At 39.0% G+C, this 19429-nt stretch overlaps 3 protein-coding genes across 4 annotated transcripts in view; 2 read left to right on the forward strand and 1 right to left on the reverse strand.

Moving 5' to 3' along the window:
- The window catches only part of LOC121962707 (potassium voltage-gated channel subfamily H member 3-like), a 36037-nt gene extending 26984 nt beyond the window's left edge, over window positions 1-9053 (forward strand). The window contains exons 11-15 of the mRNA XM_042512961.1: window positions 777-991; window positions 5714-5988; window positions 7049-7158; window positions 7343-7395; window positions 8277-9053. Of these exons, the coding sequence (XP_042368895.1) occupies window positions 777-991; window positions 5714-5988; window positions 7049-7158; window positions 7343-7395; window positions 8277-8957 (1334 nt within the window). The 3' untranslated portion in view covers window positions 8958-9053. The remainder of the gene's footprint in view (window positions 1-776; window positions 992-5713; window positions 5989-7048; window positions 7159-7342; window positions 7396-8276) is intronic.
- Window positions 9054-10165: 1112 nt separating this feature from the next.
- LOC121962997 (gamma-crystallin S-like) lies at window positions 10166-12609 on the reverse strand. The gene is made up of 3 exons (XM_042513350.1): window positions 12601-12609; window positions 10843-11085; window positions 10166-10438 (listed from the first exon to the last, which is right to left on the reverse strand). Exons 1-3 carry the CDS (start codon window positions 12607-12609, stop codon window positions 10166-10168), a joined length of 525 nt encoding a protein of 174 aa, XP_042369284.1.
- Window positions 12610-16250: 3641 nt separating this feature from the next.
- LOC121962630 (DNA-binding protein SATB2-like) overlaps window positions 16251-19429 on the forward strand; it is a 42947-nt gene continuing 39768 nt past the window's right edge. For both annotated transcript variants that reach the window (XR_006107147.1, XM_042512847.1), the window contains exon 1: window positions 16251-16349. The gene's annotated coding sequence lies outside the window, so the exon portion shown is untranslated. The remainder of the gene's footprint in view (window positions 16350-19429) is intronic.

Here is a 19429-nt window from a genome sequence, read left to right on the forward strand (position 1 = left end):
AACAGTCTGTCTGAATTCCATAGTGAATACTATAGCACAAATATAGAGTAGGCTAACCATACATTTAGCCTCTCTGCTTAAGGGTTTGTCATCATCATTATTATTAGAAGCACAATTTTGAAAACAAGGCTTTTTACACACTGCTGTGCTTGATCTAATTTTCTGGGTTAGAGACAAAAACAAATATATTGATCAAACACAACACACAGGGCCAGTGCTGCTTACTGATGAAAATATTTATTTTTCTCTACATTAAGAAATCAATCAATACATCCAAACATATCTATCTATGTGTGTTATTTAATAATAAAATACTCTGTAATAACAGCTTCAGGTAAAGTGGGATATCCGGCTTATACCATGGCCAGTTGCCAGTAATTATTGCAAACAAATATTTTGGGGAATTGCGCTCTTTAAATGGGGCAGTGTGTTCATTACACCATGTTTTCGATATGGATTATCCCTTATATGGGAGCACCTCTTGCATTGTGGTCCATTGGTGGATGAAATATTCAGATTCTTAACTATAGTTAAGTACTTTTACAGCAAAGTCAAAGATATTCCATTACATGTAAAAGCCTAATTTAAAATCCTACTTTAGGAACTTTATATTGTTTGATCATGATGAAAATTCACTGTGTCACAGAAAATATTGGAGTCAGTTAAGGAAACACAATGATAGACAACATAAAATGCATTTGTTACAGTGAATTGTGGTTCATTTATCAGCTTCCAGCTTTAAGACTTCACATAAAATATTGGTTTCTGCTTTCCAGGTCGGGGCGACCTGATTGGCTCCGACTGTCTGACCCAGGAGGAGGTGATTAAGACTAACGCCTGTGTGAAGGCCCTCACCTACTGCGACCTACAGTACATCAGCCTCAAAGGCCTCCGTGAGGTACTCTGTCTCTATCCTGACTACGCACAGAAGTTCATCACTGAGATCCAGCACGACCTGACGTACAACCTCCGGGAGGGACACAACACGGAGGTAGGAGGATGACCAGTACTTATGTCGTCTCTCTAAAGTTGATGTCAAGCTGCTGACCACTTCACCTGGGCATTATGTAATATTTCATGCCTTTAATCATTCCTGAAATTTCACAGTGATATATGATATATGATTCTGTAAATGTGCGAAGCTAACACTGTGTGCATCGTGCAATACATTCAATGACTTTAATATAAAGAGAAGTGCCTGCATTTATGACATTTTTGAAATTGAAAAAGTGTACCAGTCAACACAAGCTGGCCTTTTTGGGAGGGGTGTGGTCAAAGAGACAGGCGCTCAAACAAAGCATTTCAGGCAGAGGGTAAATACAGGTGTTACAACACAGACAGTATGAGGAAAATAAAAAGTTTTTGAACTTTAAAGCATGTAGACATGCTGTAGTAGAAACCCAAAATACAATTATGAACCTAAAATTGAGCATAACATAAGCATTTAAGGGCCCTGCAGTGAAAATCTTAGTTTTGATGGTTAAGCGGAATTTCATCCATCCAGCTCTATTTCCTCCTGGGGGATACGAAGATGTTCCCAGGTGGTCGGATGAGATATGTCGTCCCTCAAGCATGTTCTGGAGCATTTCCTCCTCGTTGAACGTGCTCTGAGGAATCCTATTTAGATGCCTGAAGACCCTGACATACTTGGCTTCTTCTGCTCGGGGCAAAGACTCACTTCCAAACCAGAATCTATACAGTATAGCAGCCAGTCTCTCTAAACTGTTCAGCAGTGTAACAGCAGTGTCCAGCTTTTAGTATTTTGCATTTATAAATGTAGGATTATTACCTTAATTATTGATATTAATTCATAACTAAGCATTGAATCATCTCACGCTCTAAATGCCTTAAAGAAAACTCTGAGTAAGACTCCGTCTGTTTTTTAGATTAGACTCCGCCAAGCAGTGACCTCCTCCACCCAACATTTTATGCAATGCCGGAGTGATGGCTTTGCACTTGAAACGGATTAGCCATCTGGACTGGGAGTGAGGAGGAAGCCACGGCTTCTGCTTGAGATGCAGCCAACAGATAAAGACATGAGCTAAACATGGACGATTCAGATGCCAGGGTTTTACAGATGGATCTCAGCTGTGGCGCACACATGAATAACCAGCAGCAGATATACTGGAAATAACTAAGTCACATTTTCGCTGTGAGTAAGCTTGCTAATTAGAGCAGAGGTCCAAGAGAAATATCAGGGGATGAGACGGTATAGCAGCATGAAAAATAATTAAATAACACTTAATTAACACCCTAGCGTGAGTACATCAGCCTATGGGATCCTTCACTTTCTGCACCTTGACAGTTTATTGCCAAATTCATACATCTAGTCAACGTGGAAACATGTTGATTCCTGCTTTATTACGGCCACCAATCCCTCCTGATTGGCTGTAAGTCCACTCAGTCTTAGTCCACTCAATTTTTGATGATAAACAGCTTATCTCTATAAAACCAGTGAAGAAAAGGGAGCAGATGCAAGCAAATGAAAGGATGCAGTTCATTTATGGATAAAGGAATAAGGCGTGACGCTCGCAGCTATTATTTTAGCTCAGCTGTCAAGCTTCACTGGCTATTTATAAATGTTTTGCTTCAATTTTCAAGCAGGTTGAACAAACTGTTTAAAGTAGTGTGTAAATTAGGTGTGCCTCCAGCTGCATAGAAGCGTCAAAATAAGCTTCCTGTGCGTACAGTAGCATATGGACAAACATGCTGCATACAGTCTGTCAGCAAATTACAGTCATCAGTCTTAGTGGTGCTGTATACTGCCATGTCATAAAAAGCACTCCAATCTACTGTATGAAAAATTACAAATTATATCAAATAAAATAATAAAGGGACGGTGGACATCATGTGGTGATCATGGCCCCATGTGTTTTCCTGCTCCATTGCGGCATTTTGGGAAATAACCTCATGCACTTTTTTGCCAAGGATTAGATAAGATGGTTAAAATAATGCGTATGTTTGAAATATGAAGCTGGAGCTTGAATGGGGAATCACCTGGAAGAGTGGGCGCCCCATATTATCCTGCGCAGCAGCCCGCGTTCAATTGCGAGAGGAGGGGAATGATGCATGTCATCCCCCCTCAAAAAGTCTTAAGTGTTATTTTATAAATATTAAGTCTTGAAAGTCATTCATAACAGTCTTGAATGAATGAACATTTTATCTACATTTATCTGTCTTTTGATTTATTCTTTGTCCTAATTTTTGATGTTACAAATCTTGAACCCACTTGCTGGCAAAATGTAGATCAACCTAACTATCTCTAATAACCATATTCCTACATTAAACCTGCCTCTGCACAGGACCACATAAATACGATCTGTCTGTATATTTATCTGAAAGGCTTGACTAAAAAAAGATGTTTTCTCAAAAAATCAGTCTTAAATTTGGTTAAAAGATACCTAAAAAGGTCTTCAAAAGCATCAAAGTGTAGTTTCTCAGACGTGTAAACACTCTGAGATAAATCTGGGGTGCATTTAAGATCACTGGGATGTTAGTTCCATCAGTGTGTAGCATTGTGACAAAATTAAGCTTCAGTATGTCTGATTTCGAACTGATTACCTAAAAATCACAGAAAGTTTGATACTTATCTTTAATGATTGCAAGGAATTTTGTAGACGACATCCATTACTTCTAAAAAGCAAATATATAAAACTCAAGTTTAATCTCAGTGTGCACATAAAACTCCACATTCTTGCACTCATATACAGTACGTTTGTACATGCACCGTACTCAAGCGACGGTAGTAGAGCACTCTCCACCGAGCGTGGCGTGGGACTAAAAATAGCGCTGTCAGAGGAGTGGGGGGAGGGGCGGGTCATCCCTGACTGGATAAATATAGAACAACCAGATGGAGACGAGACGAGAAAACATCAGGATGAAAGGGAGCCGCAGGGAGGGAGAGAAAAAAACTCGCCGGTATTTGCATTCACGTGCCGAACACATACAACACACACACACACGCACACACACTGCAGACATTCACACATGCAGTTTACACATACCATAACACAGCAGATTTGTCCTTGCTGATACAAAATGATTTACACACCTAAACAGCATGCTGCATGTGGTGCAGATCTTATATGCATATGCATATACAGTGACCATATTTCAACATGCAAAACACACATACTCTCTGCCTTTACACCCGCAATGACACACACATAACTGGCTGATGGCCTTATAGTGGCGTGCTGCATATCAAGGGTGGCACGTGCTGCTCTCACACACACGCGCACACACACACACACAAATTCCAAACAGTCCCTTCTCCGCTCGGTTCCCTTCAGGCAAACCACTGCTAAAATTAAACCTCTGTGATCTAAAAATACCAGCCGGGCACGTGAGCCAAAGACAGGATGGAGAAGACAACAAACAGAGGGGAGAGAAAGGGGGGAGAAGGGGAAGGGTAGTGGTGGTGGTGGTGATGGTGACAGGGGGATGAGCAGAGGAGGAGATGGGGAAAAAAGAGGTGGAGGAGAAAATGGGATTTGTTTGAGAGTGTTTTAATCAGCTTTAAATTAAAGTCCACAGAAGATGCAATAAATAAACTCCAGTAACCAGCCACCAGTGACAACATGCTGACCGCAGGAGTTTCACTCTGAAAGGACAAACTTGACATGTTGGGAGTCATAAATACCCACAAAGGTCAGCTATATTCTTTAAAATGAGCTTACAGAAATCTTCAGAGGAGCTGAATGTCTTTGAATGGTGTCGATGCTTGCTTGGTTTTGAATGAGAGCTGTCCTTTGCAGCGCTGCTCTCAAACTGAACGGGGATCAGCACCATTGCAGCTATTGTGAATGGCAACGCTCTGTGAGACGTTTTAGTGGCTCAGCAGCTCCCCCATCCAGGCAAAGAGTGACTTAAACATTATTGACCTATTAAGTTTAGTCACCTAAAAAAAAGTTTAAATGTGAACTATATAAAGAATATTTTCACGGCTTTACATTTCTGTCAGACAGCGATTTTCGATAAGAAACTGAAGCTGTTATGTTGCTCTTTTCAGAGCCAGACTCCTTTGAGAAAAACAGTGATTTAACATCACTGAACACAGGATTTGCTGGTTTACTGCTGCCTTGATTAGAACGTTAGCTTGTGCTATTGTGTGACTTAAGTGTTTTAAAGGGTCAGTTTGGATTCACCAAAGTCACACTGTAACACAAAAAACCTTTACTGATTGAGGCAGTTGAAGACAAAATCACTGATTTTGTCAAAAGAGTCTGGTTGCCTTGACGAGAGCATAGATGGATGTGGAACTGAAGCTGTTAACACTTTTCCTGTTGCAACAGGCCGTCTGACAGAAAAGGTAAATCGGTACGCTATATTGAAAGCAACACTCTTAATAAAGCGCCTATTTGAATTTTATGCTTTTTACTAATTTAGATGAGTTGTTTTTAGGTAGCTAAACTATGTTCTGCTGCCACCCCCGTCCACAACAGTACATTTCTGAGCTTCCATGGTGGACTCCGCCTACAGTATGTAATACACTGTCAATGAATAAATACCTCAAACAGCCTTGCTCTGAAAAATCTGAACTATCTTTCTAATTATACAATGTGGTGTGTTCATGCAGCAAAAGTGCAAACTTATACTAAAATTCTGTTTACATCTTCAAAAAATAGAGAAAATCGCAGATGTAAGTAAAAAAATACTTATAAAAACAAATTATTACATTTTGTCTTATTCTTTCCCTTTTTTCACCCCTCAGGCAGACTGCGAAAGCAACGGAGGAATCATGAAGAAGCTTCCGTCCATCAAGGAGGACGAGGAAGGGTCCGGGTCGGAGGGTGAGCGCTCCCCTCTCCCAAAGATGCCTCCCCTGGGCAGGCTGGGCCGAGGTCTTCGCTCTCCGCTGCGCTCCCCTCTACGTTCCCCTCTGCTGCCTGCAAGAACCTTCAGACCAGCGAGCGACCACACCCGGCCCTCCAGCCTGCAGATCCCGGTGGTGAGCTTCAGCTGCCTGCAGCCGGACCTCAGCCCTCGGTGAGGAACGCTGATTTATTGATGAGGCACTTAGTGTTAGTTTGTTGATTCAGTGACAGGAACCCACTGCTGCTATTTAAGTTGAGCTCTTTGTGACTTGTGGCATTATTCATAAACACAAACCATCTACAGGCTCATTTGCATGGAGTCCCCAGAGAGGTGGCAGCAGACGCTCGGCTGGGGGAATCCGTTTATTCTGGTGCAGCTGTGTGAGGGCGCACACGAGCATGAAGTGTGTCACTGTGTCGGATTTCCAAAAAGATATTCAGGGGAAAACTTATAGTGGTCAAGATTGAGTCAGCTAATGTTGCCATCATCAGATCATTTATTCCTTGAATGAATTCTGATTTTAAAGGAAGTATCATGCAATCAACAATCAGCTGGATAATCACCACAAGCAAAGCAATGAGCAAGAAGGAAAGACCCAATTATTAGGAAGAAATTAGCAAAAAGTACAAGAAAGTTGCCTAAAAATTACCTTTTTATTTGTATTTTTTAATTTAATTTCTTGCAATTTGTTGAATGCTTCCTACCAAGTTGCTCATTGCCTCTTTTCCGTGTGTTTTAAATAAATATCACCAATTTGCTCAAGGTTCAAAGCTTTGCTCAAGGTTCAAAGGCATCTGAAAGCAGCATAAGAAAAGTGATATCTCTCCAGTTTTCAAAGGGTTAAAGAAAAAATGATTCAATAAAATTATCTTTATCATCGTCCTGGAGATCCTTGATGGAAAATTTGGAAGGGTTTTTGCATGATTGGTTTATTTTTAGCTTTGCAGTCCTCTAACAAAATACAATAAAATAAAATCATCAAATACCACAAAAGAAGAGCCCTTATGTGATATACTGCACTTAGAATCAGTGAATTTGCCAAATAAACCACATCCAATTTGTGCTTATGAATAATGTGAGGCCACAAGAGAAATGTGGGATTTTGTATGTTGTCAAGGAAAAGCCATTTTGAAATTAAAGTCATTACTTTATTCCCATGCTGTGACTACAGTACAGGCTTATTTTCCAAATAAATAAATTCAACAACTTCCTCCTCCTGTCTGTCCCTCAGGTTTGTGGACGGGATTGAGACAGAAAACCAAAGCGGTTCTGCTCAGAAGTTTGATTTTTCTCCCAATGCAACTCAGAGTTTCCTGCGCAGCCCTGATTCAGCTGCCTCAGGTTAACACACACACACACACACACACACACACACACATTAGACGAAGATCTGTAGAGCTGCAAAGATACTCTACTGACTTAATCACTAAACTATTCTAAATCATCAATCAGCTGTTGAAGTCCTTGCTTGTATGCACTGTATATGTGTATATATGCATGTGTGTATTTGTCCGTATGTCCACAGGGGACCATAGTGAGGCTGACACCATGGAGACTATCGCTAAGTTAAAACATGAAGTAAGTGTGGTGATACAAAGGTGGAAGTTTATTTCATGCTTTTGCTGACTTTTACAAAATCCAAATGGCCGTGATCTGACATTTAATCAATCATTCTGCCTGTTTTATGGGAAGTAGTCAGTGCATGTAATTCCCTTGTTGTAAAGCTCTTTGTGCTGCATATATTGCATTAGAGGTGTATTATAAATAAAGTTTATTATAATTAATTACTCAATCAAACTGCATTTACAAAGCACCTTTTAAACAAATCAGTGTGCTTCAAATTGCTTACAAGGAAACTGACAAAAAGCATGTTATAATAGTAAAATGTCTCAAAAAACAAAATAAATTAAATCATAATGATCATAAAAAAATCTCATAAAATCTAAAAGGGTATAAAAAATAATTATGACAATCAAATCAGTATAAATAATAAAGACACAAAGTTATAAAATGCCAGACTCAGTAGATCGGTTTTTAATTTATGTTCATAAAAAATCCATATTATCAGCTCCGCTCAGATCCCCTAGAAGGCTGTTTTGGCAGCTTGGAGCATAATGCCTGAAAGCAGCATTGCCAAATGTTTATGATTAAATGCCAAGACATATTTTTTTGTAAGTTAACGAGAAAGTTATTGAAGTTATACTGGAGTTTTGGTTTAACCCTATCAGTCCCAGTGCAATACCACAGATCCACCCACTGTTTAAATGAGTTGAACAATGTACTTTGCTGTCAATGTAAATCTTAAAACTGCTCAGACATTGGAAATGGGTATTTATGATTTCTTGTAACATCTTTGTTTTTTATTATTATTAGTAGTAGTAGTATTAGAAGTATTGTTGTGTATCAGAGTAACTTTAAACACTCCAGCATCACTTACTCTCTGACTCTCCTCTCTGCAGATGAGCGTCCTCTCCCATCAAGTGACCGCTGTCAGTCAGGAGCTGCAGGAAATGACGCGACTCCTCAAACCTCTTTTCCATAACCCCTCCATGCTGCTGATACCAAGCACAGTAACTCCGCCTCCCAGCGTGTCATCACACAGCTGCTCCCCGGCTCCGCCCCTGCTTACCCAACACGCACCCGTGGACTGTTTGGACGATCAAAATCCTCTGCCCATCATTATACCTAAGGCGTCCTCTCCTCAGCCGAGCATGACAAAGATGTTACAAGGAGAGTTTGATCCGCTTCACTGTTCAAACATCACCTCCCATAATCCTCCACTTCCTCATCAGGCCAGTACCGCTCCCCCAGTCTCTCATCGCTCCGCTCCACCGTCACTCAACAGCTCACCCCATGAGCACACCCTCGTACCACATCCCTCCTCCTCCATCCCGTCTCTGTCCTCATCAAGCCACCTGTCTTCCATCACTCCCCTTTTGGTAGACTTATCAGAATCCCATCACCCACTCCAGTTTCAGCCTGATTCCCAGTTCACATCCCAGTCATATCCCCAGCCCCTCCTCCATCCCTCCAACATGGCCTCACACCCTCGTGAACCCCTCCCGAACCTGCAGGAGGTTGAGTGGGAGGAGCACACCGCCCAGCTAAGCTTCATCAACGAAGGACGGCCGTCGGTGTGAAGACAGAGGATCGGGACACTGACACCGACAGAGAAGACCAACCAGCATGCCGCATAACTTACTGCATGACAAACGTTTGTTCAAAGTTTGGCATGTGAGTTCATAAATACATCGATTAAATTAATACGATCATGAGCACCAGTTGTATGCAGATCTGATAATAAAATAGTTTGTTTTACAATTTTATTCTGATTTGTTGGACAGGATAAAACTTCAGTAAGACACTCCTCTTATAGTAAATTATGTGAAAGAACTGATCTTAAAGTGACAGTTCACCCCCAAGTCAAAAATACATTTTTTTCCTCTTACCTGTATTTCTGTTTATCAGTTTAGATTGTTTTGTTGAGAGTTGCAGAGTGTTGGAGATATCAGCCATCGAGATGTCTACCTTCTCTCCAATATAATGGAACTAAATGGCATTTGGCTTGTGCTCAAATCTCTAAAAATTTGCATTTGAAAAACTGAACAGCAGTGTCTCTTTCTGTTTAACTGAATATCAGTGCGGTAAAGCACTTTGAGTGATTGCTAAGACCAGAGAAGCGCGACATGTTGAACAAAAAGCACCCGACAACCATATCACAGCACAGAGGGAAGCGAAATCTACTCATGGACGAGAGGCTTGTGCTACGACAGTACGAGATTATAATGTAATGTTAACCCTCTCTTCCTTCTGTGTGGTGATATGTTTGGCGGGTGTAGTTTGTTGGAAAGAAAATATTTCCTACATGAAACTTCCCAAATCAAGCTCTATGGATTATCTTGAGTAACTGGGTCAGGATGTCTGGAAAGAGACGTTGCTTTTCAGTTTTCACATTTATTTTGTAGCGCTTTGAACACCACAAGCAGAGTGCCATTATGTTGAAGAGAAGGCAGACATTTCTACGGCCAATATCTTTATCACTAAGCAACTCACACCACAAAAGTCTAAATTGATGAATAGCACTTCAGGAAAGAGTAAAAATATGTATTTTTTTACCCGGGATGAACTGTCCCTTTAACTCCCCCTCAAAATCAGCAGAAACTGGAGGACACTTGGAGCTACAGCATATTGCACTCGCACTGCCAGACCCTTCAGACACAGTGATGACACGGTCATTTCTCATCATTCAGTTTTATTGTCGCCACGGCTGCAGCTGCGTCTTTGGTCTCTCAGGTGACAATTGTGAGCCAATCAGTAGCCAAAGAAAGGATGGAAAAGAAGCACATAGCTACTCAGTAAGCTTTCTGAACGACTGTACAGTGGGACAGACAGCACCCCAGTCCACAGGCTTGCGGTACTCGCCTTTCTCCAGCAGGTACTGGCGTCCCTTGTAGTTCGGGTGCTCATAGAAGACCCACCAGCCTCCCAGCACCCTGCAGGAGTGAATCTCCCTCCAGTGGAAGTTCTCCAGCACAGAGGGACAGTCCTCAGTCGCCTCAAACACCCGACCGGCAAAATCCCCCTTAACATAGAGCTGGATCTTGTAAGGATCTCCACTGGCCTGGAAGAGGAGGAAAGACAGGAAAACGGAGAAAAGAAGGGTTTGGAGAGATGTGGTACAAACACGGATGGGAGGAGAAAAGGTTTACTGAGAGACGGATGCAGATTGTGAAGGATGTGTGGTGAAGAAGTGAAGAAATGCATGAGATATACGAAGTGGATGGCACAACACAAGTGCAGTGTCAGGGTAGGTTTTAACTAATATCATATGCAAAAAGTAATTCATTTAACAAGGCATTCAGTCATATTTAGACTTCAATACTTATATATCTATAAAAGCAAGAAGTAAAAGTTCTGCTTTTTCTGATTTTAAAACCATTTCTAGAAATGAGCATACAAATCTTTTAGAAAATGATCTTTCAAAACTGAAACTTTCCAAGTTTTTAAAAATTCTCAAAGGCTTACAAAGTGAATCATCTTGCAGGAGCAGACTCTGTCGTTGAGGCCTTGCCAGGTCTGGTAGTCGGGGTACTCGCCTCTCCTCAGGATGTACTGGTAGCCCTGGTAGTTTGGCCTCTCATAGATCACCCAGGTCCCATTCTCCACTCGGGCCGAGTTACAGCGACTCAGGTAGGAATGGAAGTCAGTGCAGTCGCTGTCACACTCATACCTGCGACCCTGGTAGTTCTTGTCCTCATAAAAAATGATCTAAAAATTAGGAATATTGGAAAGAGATGCATTTGTGCCTGTTATATTAGCCTTGTAAGCTTGTAAATTAGGGCTGTAGCTGTAAACTCTTAACCTTTGTGTTTCTGTCTCTAAAGAGGTATGTATCTAAACACTGACACTTTTAACAAATTCACAAAGTGAGGTTTTTGGGAAGGAGATAGGATTTCTACCTATAAATGTTAAATGACTTTCAAAAAAACTAAACCTGTTAGCCCAGACCTGAATCCAGTAACTTTCAGAGAAGTTGCAGGTACAAAACTGTAAGTACAGACAAAAAACTACTTTGTTCAGGCATCGCTTTTTGCATTATGTAGTATTTTACTGCTGCTTTATGTCTGACATCAAGACAAGAATTATCTACTGCATGTCTCTATCAAAGCCCAGACTAACATCAGACCACAAAGGCTTCGGATTTCCCGAAAAATAAATACCTAGCAAGATTTGAAAGGTAATTTAACAACACTTATTGCTGCTCCAAAGGAATTCCAATAATCATCAAAATTTGGATAAAAACATTTTCCATCTGCTGCATGAAACAACGTTTTAAAAGTTGTGCCACTTTTTCTGTAAACTGTCAGACTTTGAGATCCAGCCTGTAAACCATAACCCTCATCACACAACAAGCAACAAAACTTTACAGTTTTTTTAGGGAATCTGGTAATCACAGATTCGGTGTTAGACTGCTCAATCTGTACAAGGTGAACCAAAATCTTCTTTAAAGTTTTATCAGTACATGTTAATGACACTTTCCAACATTTTACATTTCAATTCAAATTACAAGTGAATAGGTTTGTTTACTTTGAAAGGCCTGGCAAACCATATTTAATCCCCAATGGCTACATGGGGCACATTCAATCTGAAAACACTTCCAGGTTTAACAACATGTTTCTTTAAAATGTTTCCAAAAGGTTGTGTGACAAGCTTTGAGGTACGATTTCTCGTGTTTGGTGGGGGCGTCAGAGATGTTAGCCAATTCCCAACGACATGTATAAAAATCAAATTTTAACAGATTTTTACTGACTGTAGGTCAGTAGGTCACAGTGTTGAGCGCACCACCGCTTGTGTTTGAATAAATGTTAAGCTACATTTTGAAGGGGCAGAGCGCTGCCCTGGATAGGAAATATAATTAGAACTTGGGAAACAGGTTTAAAATTAATCTTATGCAACAGATGGAATATGTTTTCATCCAGATGGTGAGAAAAGTCTTGGATGATCCTCAAAATACCTTCAAATATCAAAAAAATACCTTCAAAGTGTTATTAAAAAACCCTCTGGTTGTTTCAAAGGTTACTGGATATGAATTTGTCTAGAAAATTGGATGCATAGTGCTGTCACAGTAATATTGATTTATTAGAAGCACAAACTGAGGCTAGAAACAGGTGTTATGGTCACTTCTCACACTGAATGGCTGACTTCCTGTTTAAAACAAAATGTCAAAGGTCAACTGATTTACATGAACAATAAGATAACTTTTCATCTTCAGTTTCTACTCACCCTGCCCATCCTGAGACTTGATGTGCTCCGCCGTGTGGTCTACCTTGAATGTGTGTGTGTTATGTACTATAATTAGGATGTGTGCGTGTGTGTGTGCTTATACGCGCCCTCGTTCTCTTTTATACCTGCCGTGCCCTCTATGATCGAGACAAATGCTTTGTCATGAGAACGAGATCCAAAATTTGACTCAGTGGTTCCATTGCCGGTCATGTTTTCTAGAAAGAGGCGGTGGGATTATACCGCATAAAGACCTCAGGCACTGACCACACTGTCAACACACACACGCACAGATACACAAACACACTCTGACAGAAATACAAATATTATGGACATCTATTTGATGTTTGTATAGAAGTTAAACTGTTCATCTCATGCACTAAGGGAACAAAACGATCAATGAATCTCAAGCTGCAGCTCATCAAATAGCCACAAGATGTCAGTGTGGATTCATATTTTAAATTCCCAGTAATCCCCATATCGTAACCTGGACCTGACCAGTTATAAGGTCTTTGCGATAAAATGCTGTGGGAAACACTGGATGTTCTTTGAAGCATAAATAGACGTCAACACCAAACAAATCCTCCACCTTCAAGTTAAAACTTTTTACATCAATATGTGTGAAAGATTTATTTCCACCATATTAATGCGGCTATAAGAGCACTGTCAGTAAAGTAAAGTTTCTTGCCGCTGGAGCACCCTGTAGCTCACCTGGTATAGCGAGCGCTCCATGTAAATATGTGACGTCCTTGCTACAGCAGCTGTGGGTTTATTTCCACCCCCAGCCCTTTGCTGCGTCACCCCCCTTTCTCGCCAGTGATATCCAATTTTTTTTTTTTTAATAGTCACTTCAAATGTCTCAAAGACAATTGTGTGTGTGTCTTGGAACGTGTTTACACCTGATATTAACATGCGTGTTGTTTTTTCCAACACAAGTGGGCACACCTTTGTCTATCATACGCCTCCAGCTGACCACTTGTGTTTAGATATTGTTACTGCTTACGTCTTTAGAAAAATGTTTACTTGTCCTGCATATTTTAGATCTCTCCCTGCTACAACACAGCTGAACTAAACAATCGGCTTGTTATCAAGCAGCTTTAGGAGGTCATAACAAGTTGATTGTTCGAATCAGCATCCATAAAAGGCACAAGTTGATGCATGCAAATTCAGCAGATTGTAGGAAAATTAGTGTTTGACGATCAAAGTTTCATGGACGAGGACCCTCCCATAAAAATGTTGCAAATATTGGCACAAAACTTCCGCCCTTGGTCACCACAACGTGGCAGCATTTCCTCAGTGAAAAGACAACAGCGAGCTCTCCTCCTCAGAGGTTTCTTGCTGTTTGCTGTCATATATCACAGCTAATGGACTTTGTGTCACTTTATAAGGAATGTAGCAGATTAGAGCTTCAACACTGACAGAAAATGAAACAGCACGCATGTTAATATCATAATAAACTGAATATCTTTGGGTTTTAGACTGTTGGTCGTACAAAAAGACGACATTTGAAGTCTCCACCCAGGGCTCTAGGAAATTGCGATCCTGATTTTTCATTTGTTTTGGCCACCAGTGCCCGCAGAAGAAAATGTTTTACCTTGCCACTCAGGGCTTCTCTAGTTAATCAACTAATCTGAAAAATAAAAATAATCAACAGATTACAGATTACACAGTTCAGAGTCGAAAAAATCTCCTCTGCTCATATACAGCTTTTGGTCACCAGTGTGTACGACCTGACTCTCAGCCCACACTGTGTGCTCTATAACGAAATAAGAAATGCTTTAGTTAGTACATAAAAAGCTCCACATGGTCGTTTTACACCATAAACATACTCAAACATCAGTATTTGCTGTTACAGGTAACAAGAGATGGCCTGTTTTCATTGGAGCCTTGTGAAAGCACTCTTTAATTGCCACGCATGCCGTCCGCACACACACACACACACACACACACACACACACACACACTTCATGTTGAGCGACTTGTGGTGAGCTGTCAAAGATACTTAAGATGATGTAGGACAGACAAGTGTTGGCAGTTTGCACAAACACACACACACACACACACACACACACACACACACACACACACAGACCACAGAGGAGGAGCGACAGGAAGGCAGACAGGCGGAGTGGTAATGATAGGTGACTCTCTACCATTTAGAATAAATCAAGGAAAGCTGACCACCAGCTCAGCTCTTTGGACAGACACACAAACATCGACGTGACGGACGGACAGAATGTATGGAATAACTTTGCAGGATAGTACGGACTCTTACTTTAAAACAAGTTTTCATTTCATTTGTCTGCTCTTAAAGACAGTGACAAGCTTATAATATTACCATCATACTGAGCAACAACATTAAAAGTTTGGTCTTTCAGAATTAAAATTTTGTTTTTTGTCAAGGAGGTTTCCACTATCAAGGAATTTGTTTTGTTGTATAGGTGCATGAAAATACTGTGTGCTATAGACCTGAATAAAAATATATGAGCAGTGCAGGTTTAAAAGTATAGTTTGTGGTTTAAATCCCACCAAACGAAGGAATAAAATGAGCTTAGAGAAGAAATGTTTTTGGGAGTGTAAATTACTCACTTTTCTGAGATTAAGTTCAGAAAAAAATAATGATGTATAACAAATGTATAATAAAACAGTAAAAGCAGGCAAAAAATGCAGAGGGAAATGCCAATCCTGACTAGCAACCCTTGGAAAAATGTCTTTTTAATTTTTTTAACTTTTTATAATGAATTAATAATAATAATTATTTATTTAAAGTTGGTGCTAAAGATGGACAATGATTGCTTCACTTAACAGAAGATTTATCAGAAAGAAACACCCATATACAAAAGGACAAAATAATAGGAAAAGGGCGAACAAACAAACAAACTAAAAATAGGCAAACACTTCTGGAGGGTTAAGCACAGAAGCAATGGGGATTTGACTTTTATAGCAGTTTATATCCCCAAATCCTACTAATTATATATGGTTAAAAAGACAATGAGCCAAAGTCACAATATGAAGGATTAGTAAGGTATGTCCAAAACTGTCCAAGTCAGGTCAAAAACGTTTCTTAGAGCATATTTTTGTGCCTTTCAGTCCTTGAGATTGAGTTTTTCTCCACCAGTAGGGGGCAGACAGTCAGCTTCTGTATCACATCCATCCTGATCATTTATAACTTTTTAAATTCTGCGTTTCTACTTCTATTTAACAGTTGTGACATTGATAAACATCTGACATAATTTTTTTTCCACTTCTCCCCCTGCTTTCTGCTATCACGACATCTGGTAAAATGAATTATCCTTTCTAAATCTGTAATCACATAATTCATTTATGGCTCTCTAGAATAAATAGCTCTTTTCTTGCACACATTTTTCTATTAATTTAACACAATGTTTTCTGCTGGAGAGCTTTAATGTTACAGATAATCATTTGAAGACAGTAATAAATGTAACATTTTTTTCATGCATGTCAATCTGTCTTAGGGTTTCCCTCCCAAACCCCATCTCCTCCCTCCTTCTCTCTCTCCCTCCCTCCCTCCCTCCCTCTCTCTACATGTGTCATTTTACTGCTCTTTACTCAGCAGGCAGCAGCAGTCTGTCCTCATCACTCCGCGTCTTTATATCTCCTTACTCAATCTGCCGCTGGTTTTGCTACCAAGGGGGAAACATTGGAAAACTCATATTCTCTCAGGCTGGATTCACTCGTTTTCACCAATGGATGGAGTTTATTTCCCAGAGAGCGCAGTGACTTCTTAAAAAGTAAGTGAGCATTTTCTGAAAACTTGAAAAGTTCTTCACCTAACAACTGATTGAAACCTGCACATTAAAAAATAAATTAACAGTAAGAAAACATCCAACTGAAATAGTGAAAATGTAAAAAAAAAAACAAAACAAAAAAACATGATAGATAATGCTGCAAACTAGCCTGACAATGAAGTAATGTGACTTTTAAGGCAGTTTTGACTGATACAATATACAGTTTATAACAATGTAAGACTAATTTCATGTCTGCAAAAACAAATTATTTGTACGGAAGTAAATGTCATGCTTTTAATGCAATATATACGAGGAACAGTTGATCGTGTGAGCTTAAATGATTTAATTTATTACAGTAAAGTATAGAACTCACTCTAAAACCTCTAACACAACTAAATGCAGCCTTTACCATAAAAAAACACACTTTATCATCATTTGATGAAAATAAATAAATAGAAGAACAAAGCTGTCACATTTTATGAGAAATGATGGACTTTCTTTTTGAAAATTCAGTTTGTAATTGTGAAAATATGTCAAAGGTTGATGCATTAGCTAATATTTGATACACCCACAATTAATGTAGAGCATTATACTGTAATATTACGTTAAAGTGTTGGTTTGGATTAGTTTTTAATTCTATTTTTAACTTAAAACTGATTTAATATTTTTTCTTCAGAGAGTGTTACTTTCTCTCTTTCTCTTTAAACGCCATGACAATGCATCGCTTGATGAGTTTTTTATTTTTAAAAAAATACATTTTTATGTTGTTTTTTTATGTTTTGTGTTTTAAGTAAGTTGACTACCACTCTGGAGTATTGCTGAAGCTTTTAACCACCCCAAAAAATGAAATAAATCATATTTTCTAATCAGCTTTTACATTTTGCAATGAAACTTTTATGTTATCAAGTTTCATGTGAGAAAAATCGAAAAGAAAACTGGTACTAAATACTTGTTACTGTATGTAGCCTAGGGAAAAATGATTTTACAATACATTTTAATTATGTAGTATAGCTGTTAATTTAATCAACTCAAAAACACATGTGAAAGTTATACAACGGCTTTAAAAAAACCAAAAAAAACAAACCTCGTTATGCTAATAAATAGACTGTGTAAAGGAGAATAAAGTGTCAGTGGTCATACATTTATTAATGAAAAACTTGTTTTAAAGTTAAAAAAAAGAATCCAGCTTCAGTTAGCTTACAAGTTTTTTTCTACAAAGGCGATACCACATGATAAACTCAGTTCACATTTCTTATACATTCACAAAGGTTGGTTTTAAAAAATAAAGAAACGACTCTCCTGGATATTATTTTCATATCCTTTAGTTTGACTGACCCTTTTCACAGATGTGTACTTGGTTAAACATAGCTGCACCTAATAAAATTAGCCGTTATTAATGACTAACATAGCTAGCCTGAATGACTCATTTCGTGTGCCTTTGAGCATTAACAATAGGAGACTGTTTAGCCAGCGCCTTTTTTTGTCAGCGCTCGCTGCCATATTTTGTCAGTAGCGGTTCATTTGGCACACCTCAATCAAACTGAGCCATTATTTGCTTAATTTTATTAGCAGCAGCTGTGTTTGTCCTGCTGTGACACGTCAGGTGAAAAGATGCTGCTTCCACAGCTGCTAACATCCCAAATGATGCTGCGCGGAGCGAAGACAGTAGGGACTTCAACAGCTTTAAAGTTAGGACTGAATGACAGTAAAGTAAATAATTACTGGTATATGTATGCCGAATTTACCATAATGTCCTGAATATTTAGTCAGTATTCATAATATGTGTATAGTTACAGAAAGTGAGTAATAATTAATGAACCAATAAAATTTTGGGCGGTATTTGAATGGAATTCATTGCGCGTGAGACCAGGCAGGACTACATCTCTGTTGAAACTAAACCAGCTGTGTCAGCAAATGAGCCATTTAATAATAAACATAATGTAAAATTATGAAGATTTCAGGAGCAAAATCTGACTTAGTAATGATTTGTGACAATATTGTAGGCTGTTATAATATTGTTTTTTTATTTAATGCTGTCTTTTGCCAATTAAAGTATGAAAATACGATTATGACAGTGAATATTATTATACCCACAGTGTTAGGTGACTTAAACGTTATTTAATGTTATCATTTTACTGTATACAAGATGTCAGAACACAAAGCAAAGTTTTAAAGGCTTTAAAAACAAACAAACAAAAAAAAGAGTTTTTCAAATGTACAAGGCGAATTTCTGTTTATCAAGTGTGTTAAAGTATCTGAACCAAAACCTAAAAAACTAAAAATTTTAACCAATATCTTGGTTAAAATTTTAACCTTAAATAACCAAAATGAAAATTAGTTGTGATCATTTTAGGTCATTTAACCTAAATAGGAATTTGTGATATTTATTATAAAAAATACAGCTGTTTCTTTATTGCAGTGTTTCACATAATGAACCAGGTTTATGGCCATGAGAATACATTCATATTTAATGTGCTGGACTTAGTGTACTTCTTTGATCTGAAATTATGATTCTGAAAATAGAGCGTTGAATGTCTGGCATTATTGTAAACAAAGTTGACCTTCGCTTTCGGTATTAAATATGCCTGTATTGCATCGCTATTCATTTGCAGTAAGTGTGTTATTAGTGTATTTACTGGTTAAGAGTCCATCTTCTGCTAATTGAAGCAATTTATTACAAGAGTGTGTAGTTTTTTTTTTGGTGTAGAAAAAGCTCACAGTGAGGCCAGCGCAGAGCAGCTTTAAAGGTGCCTTGTGGAGTTTTCTTGTAAACAAACAAAAGCTTGATGTTTATATCTCGTGTTTCTCAACAGAACTCATTGCGTGTGTATCCTAACTCTAATCTAACTAATGTGATGAATGATATTTCCTCTTCATAAAAAAAACCTGTTTTTTGTGCAAGAGACACACAAAATGAAGATACAGAGATTTGACCTCTTGATGACAGTCTGCATGCTTGTGTGGTGTCCTTGAATCCACTCAAGAACTCCTTGAGCCCCTTTAAAACTCCCGAAGGGCTCCTGGAACCCTCTCAGGGTCATTTGCCCACAAACCTAAGGTGTTATCAAACTTAATTTCTATTG

The sequence above is a fragment of the Plectropomus leopardus genome, chromosome 24 (assembly GCF_008729295.1).
Source record: "Plectropomus leopardus isolate mb chromosome 24, YSFRI_Pleo_2.0, whole genome shotgun sequence".
In the NCBI taxonomy this organism is placed as follows: domain Eukaryota; kingdom Metazoa; phylum Chordata; class Actinopteri; order Perciformes; family Serranidae; genus Plectropomus; species Plectropomus leopardus.

Bases quoted from the DNA above. Each gene is read 5' to 3' on its own strand.
- LOC121962997 (XM_042513350.1), bottom strand. The intron at 10,439-10,842 runs GTAAGCCTTTGA...CTCCTCTTCCAG, and splicing joins CCTGCAAGATGATTCACTTT to GCCAGTGGAGATCCTTACAA.